Consider the following 6000-nt stretch of genomic DNA (forward strand, 5'->3'; position numbering starts at 1 on the left):
CACACACAAAAACAAGAATAAAACAGCCCCCCCCCCCCCCAAATAAAGCGAGGAGGGAGGGGCACCTTTAAAACACCAAGACACTTTATTTAAATTTTACAAAATACTGTTAAGGGTATTGAAAAATTGATAGAGAATGCTTATAATAAGAAGATTTTCAAAACAGATTGCACTAATTTATGACATTTCACTCTTGACAATGTCACACCCCATGCACAGACAGACGACACATGGCATCAAAAATGTTATTCACACACCAAACACACTTCAATGACATTCTTTGAAGGCACTGTCGAACCTCCGACGAGACTTCAAAAAACAGCAAGGAATTTACTTTTGACACATTGGAGTCAACAAAGGCACCGATGCAGGTTTCACATTTTCAAATGCTTTGTCAACCTTAACAACACAAAACCAGCAATGTAAGCAACATGCAGAGCAAATTGACAAGTATGCTAGACTAGATCTAGGCACATATGTGCAGTTATCATCATGGCAAACTGAATTTTCTGAAATCTTTTTTCATTCTGTTTTTACTGTGAGATGCATTTACGGCTAAATCAGAAGGCACTTCGTCATCAAGTTCAGTGCCATTGCTAGAGACTGATATTTTTTAAAACATTTGGTAGGAAATTTTGAATTTTGCCTGGGTGGCGACCGAAGCCTACTCTTATCGATTTTAGACCACCAAGGGACCTTTAATTTGAGCAATTTGCATACGCGACCTCCGAGATTTTTTCACCCTTGTCCGAGAAGGCTAGGGGTAGATCTTTCCTACCAGAAGATCAGGGGTGTGGCTGAAAGACAGAGGTAAGAAGGAGCCAAGGAGTAGCAGTAGAAAGGCTGCAGAAAGAGTCCGGAGCCCTGAGGAGGTAGGGGCAGAAAGTGGAGGTGAAAGCAGACGAAAGAGAAAGTAGAATTTTAGGGAACAAAATTTTTACGCCACTACTCGGATTCGAACCCAGGACCTTTGAATGAGAGGCCCACCGGACCCGAACGCTACGCAAACTGCCATTCGGTTGACATTAAGTTTACAACTGAGAGAACTGAGCTGATCTCACAAACATGGCCGACCGTCGTCTGCAGCGGCTTCACGTTACGCGACTCGCGGCCTCTCCTATTATAGTTCCTCCAAGTATCAGAGCACCTGCCAACCACCCACCTTGTGAATTTCAGTCTGAGAAAAGTCAAGGCTCATGTATCTATCCCGGGGTAGGAACAGCATTCATTTGCCGGAAGCATGACTATCTATCCAAAAAAAATGCCAACCAACAGTTATAGCTTACACTGGAGAAAAGCCTTCTTTTGACTTGTCTACTCAACAAACACTGACTGGGGGCTCTCGTGGCCTAGAAGTTAAGGTGTTCGCCTCTCTCTAAAATGTTCACCTTTCACATCCTTTCCTGCTCTTTAACAATGTTGTTGTCTGCTTTCGTCTTCACTTCCTGCCCCCACCCCCTCACCTACTTTGCCCCCTGTTTATCAGGGCTCCTGATTCTTCCTGCAGCCTTTCTACTGCTTCTCCGTGGCTCCTTCTTACTGCTGTTTTTAAGCCACACCTCCTGATCTTATGATAGGTAGTAAGCCTTCTCGGACAAGGGCGAAAAATCTCCGAAGTCCCGTGTGCAAGTTGTGCACGTTAAAGATCCCTTGGTGGTCCAAATCAATAAGAGTAGGCTTCGGCCACGCCCGTGAAAATTCAAAATTTCCTACCAACTGAAAATATTTGGTGTGTCCCGCGCGCTCATCTGACCTTATCCATAAAACAAAAACTTACCAAAAAAAAACCCATTGACCTCTGACCAACCCTGTCCCCCACAGTGGGTCCTGGCCAGCTTTGTTACTTACCGGTTCGTTGTCCTTGAGACCTAACTTCACCCCGTACTGTCCGCTGAGCTGCACCGTGTCCCCAGGCATAATGTCTGCCAGCTTGCTGTGGATGCTGAAGAACACCTTGGCCCCCTGGTTGTTCTCAGCCTCATAAACTTGGATCTTGGAGAACAATAACAAGTTAAAAGAATTACTATTTAAAGAAAAACTGCAAAAATGGGGACACTAGAGACACAGAAACTGTAGATCAAATGAAAAGGAATGAAAATAATAACTATATCTAACTCCTGAGCCTGATCAAATTAACAGTCCTCATGGTGATGACAAACATCCCCGGTATGGAAAGAAATAAGGCTTTAGGGTGTTCTTGAGCGATGAAACAGTTGTACGAGAGGCCGAAGAAGCAAAAAATGCACACAACTTAAAATCCATAGTTTTGAGGCGAACCAGGACTTTCAGGGTGCCGCTCCTCCCCTTAATAATCTTTCATATCCAGCTGCCTCATAAAGTCAATCTTTTCCTCATAAATTCAATCTATTATTTTTTTTATCACCTGTTTTCTGGAAATGTGTTTTTTTTCAAAACATAATTTTTTTATTACCTCCACGTCCATTTTTCATTCATCTTCATGAAATTTTCACAAAATGAAGAATAAGATGTAATTCTAAAACTTTGGGTGATCAATTTTTTATATATATGGAATAGTATTTTGTGGGTGGTGATGGGAGTGTGGATTTTTAAGGATCTTTTGCAAACGTGAATCCTAACTCTAGATCGAGAATACCTCAGGAAAAAAATTCATAAAAAATTTTCTTGTATTAGGAAAAATTCATCTCACAGATTTATAGATCTAGTTATTGTCTGCCAAGATACATGCAAAAAAACAATTTATTTCCATGAAAAATAAGTGCAGTATTAATTAATTAGATATCTACGTAAGAAATGTCACAAAAATCGAGAATAGTGGCCGCCGCATCCATCGAACCAAATTTTTTTTCTCAAATTTGAAGGCGGATTTTAAGGAAGCACACAGGCCTTTTAGGGCTGACCTACTTCAACCGGGAAGCGCGCAGGCTCTATATAAAGGGCATAGACGCTGACCTTTTTAAATAAAAATGGAAAATTCCTTATGGAAAATGACAGAGTAAATTACAGGTCAAAGTTATAAATAGTGACCAATGACTTTGCAAGTTATCTTGAGCTCGTAGAGCGTCTCTTGGCCAAGATATCGATCGATAAAGTGACGCGGTCCAGCTGAGCGACTACACGCTATGTGTTATCACTTGTTTCACCATGCTGATGTACTAATTGTTGAGTTTATCGCGTTTCGCACTTTGTTTGTATTTTATTTGATCGATCATATTTGCATGGCTCATTCTATCAGCATTAAGAAAAGATATAGGGTCTTATATGCCTTTTATCATCTGTTGAGCAGTAAATGGTCATTTTTCAGTAGCAGGTGTATACATCTTGGGCATCTCAGCTGATTCCCCCCCCCCTCCCCCCGGAAAAAAACCCATGTTTACAACCGATCAGCCACGCAAGCAGGGCATTTTTGGCAGGTAACTTCCGGTGAAACGCTGAGCGCTTCTAGGGTTAAGACTCCTTACTATGCTTGAATATGAGTGTGAAATTTGGTAACATTTCATCCACTAAGCGAGATAGCCTTCAGCTGCCCCTCCCCCCCCCCCCTTCTAAACCACATTATTTAAATGAAGTGACTATTTCTCCGAACGTTCGGCAAAATAAACTTGAACTTTATTTCTCCGAACGGTCTCCGCTCTCGAGACTTTTTGGTTAATTGCGAGATTTAGGCGTCATGATCTTTCATTCTGCCATTCTGCGAGGACTCGGAAGAAGCATTTTTTTTTTTGCATCGAATTCAATTTTTAGAGCTAGAGATTTTTTAATGTCTGAATATTCAGATACTTCAGTAGTTATTGGGGCAACGTCCCCGGACTATAATGCTTCAAAAGGTACTGTGAGAAAACAAGACTGATCGGCCTTAGCAGTAACCTATTTTGCAAAAAACTATAATCCTTTAAATGTAAACAAAATAAATCCCTCCACCCCCCCCCACCCCCCTCACGCCCCATTCACACCTTACACACACACACACACACACACACACACACACACACACACACACACACACACACACATATATATATTATATGCAAACTCAAACACACACACACACACACACATTCACACTCAGTCACAGACACGCACACACACACACACGCGCACACACTCCGCACACACACAGGCCGCTGCGTTCACATATAACCCAAAAATCTGGAGAACGGAAACCGTTCGGAGAAATAGAGTTCAAGTTTATTTTCCCGAGCGTTCGGAGCAATATACCTAGAGCCGGCCTTATTTAAAATAACAATATTACAATAACATATATATATGTGGACGAAGGGGGTCCTACTTTCTAATTCCATTCGTCGTTATTCGGACTCGAGTCCGAATAACATATTTTCATATTCGGACTCGAGTCCGAATGTCTGGAAAAAAGGAAGTGTCTTCGTTCTATAGATCTAACGTTCAGTGCTTCCAATTTTCCGCCATTTTTTAGTTTCCCCCACACCTTATCTGCCGATCCAATGCCCGCCGCCTCATTGAATCGCCCCCCCCCCCCCCTCCCACGTTTCCCACTTTCTTTGTTGTAGAAAAAGGTAAAATTGAAGATAAGCAAACCACCTGGCACCTGCATTATATTATGAACTGTGTAAAAAAAAAAAAAGACCGATTCGTTCAAATACACAAGCCTGTGTCATATCGATTGTTTACCAAGAAAAAATTGTGTTGCTGTGTAGAGCTGAGCATACGGCAACTTTTGATTCCATAGATCAGCGCACAATTCATTACGTAGATCTACGTCAAGACTAGCATATAATTATTATTGTAATAATGATCAGTTGCCGGCGGGGAAAAGACTGACGCGTATGCGACGTTCAAAGTCCGGACCGATAGTGCCCCCCCCCCTCCCACCACCCTCCCCGACACGCACACAGCCACACGTGTGCAGGCCGCCCATCCGATCCAGACACACGCTAATGAGCCATCTTTAATTGCTTCTGATGACCTCTTGACAAATAAACATTTATTAGAAGCACTCTAACTTTTCAGGCCGGCCTCAAATTCATCATAACTTATAAGATTAAAACTCGGCTCCTGCACAAAACGCCTTTTTGCCCGAAGTGATCCCGGTCTCTACCCAGCCTGAGGCGAGTCACGAGTGAGGCAGGACAGGAAGCCGGATTCACGAGTCACAGGAAGTTGAAAGTGATGTCATGCTGGACAAGAATCAGCCCGAATAACATTTTTTCATATTCGGACTCGAGTCCGAATAATCACTTCGATATACAAATGCTAAAAATTTCACATATAGATTCTAGATCTATGAAAATGGGATGGATCTAGAACCTACAAAACAGGATGCTTTACACTTTACCTCTTCATCTCGACCTCTTGAAAGTTTCTGGGATCTGGATTCACTGGAGCTGTAGGTTTTGGTTATGCATAAAAAGCAATGGTGGTTTCCACCAAATTCGAGGATCGTTGTTATTGAATTCATGGTGTGAAAATAAGACAACTAGATCTAGATCTATTAAGGAACAAGTTCTGTCTCTTTACTCAAACAGTGTATCATTTTCGTAGAAAGTCCAATGTTTTCCGTTCGCCTCTGTAGCCTGCCCATAAGCAGTCAGTACTCAGACAAGCAAGATCTAATACACACTACTAGGCTACACAATAGACCCTGCTCCGGAAGTGGAAACTGGAAACACTGAAACAGCAGCCTGTGGGAATTCCCGAAATGAGAGGCTGGTGTGTTCCTGGGAAAATAAAATTAGATCTAATCTAGATCTAGATAGATCTAGATCTAGATCTAATATAAAAAACTGCCAGTCTAGCCGTACTTAGATCTAGGTTTGGCCCTATCGACTCAAGCCTGTTTAGTACACAGGTCTCATTAGATCTAGATCTAGTAATTATTCAGGTTCAAATACATGCAAGTTAGTAAGGCATCTTTTGGTTTTGTCTGAAATACAAACTTTAGAAGGCATTGCAAACTAAAAATTTCATTTATAATTCAGCCATCAATATTAAGTACGGCTAGCCTGACAGTCTAGCCGTCCTTAAGTACGGCTAGCCTTGTTG

The 6000-nt window shown here is 41.9% G+C and overlaps 1 protein-coding gene across 1 annotated transcript in view; it reads right to left on the reverse strand.

Annotated features, from left to right (window-relative positions):
• LOC101852796 (peroxisome biogenesis factor 1) overlaps positions 1–5614 on the reverse strand; it is a gene marked incomplete in the record, with an annotated part of 72702 nt that extends 67088 nt beyond the window's left edge. The window contains 2 exon segments of the mRNA XM_013087598.2: positions 1849–1992; positions 5294–5614. Coding sequence (XP_012943052.1) covers positions 1849–1992; positions 5294–5416 — 267 coding nt within the window.
• Positions 5615–6000: the final 386 nt, after the last annotated feature.

The sequence above is a fragment of the Aplysia californica genome, unplaced genomic scaffold, assembly GCF_000002075.1.
Source record: "Aplysia californica isolate F4 #8 unplaced genomic scaffold, AplCal3.0 scaffold00607, whole genome shotgun sequence".
NCBI classification, from domain to species: Eukaryota; Metazoa; Mollusca; class Gastropoda; order Aplysiida; family Aplysiidae; genus Aplysia; species Aplysia californica.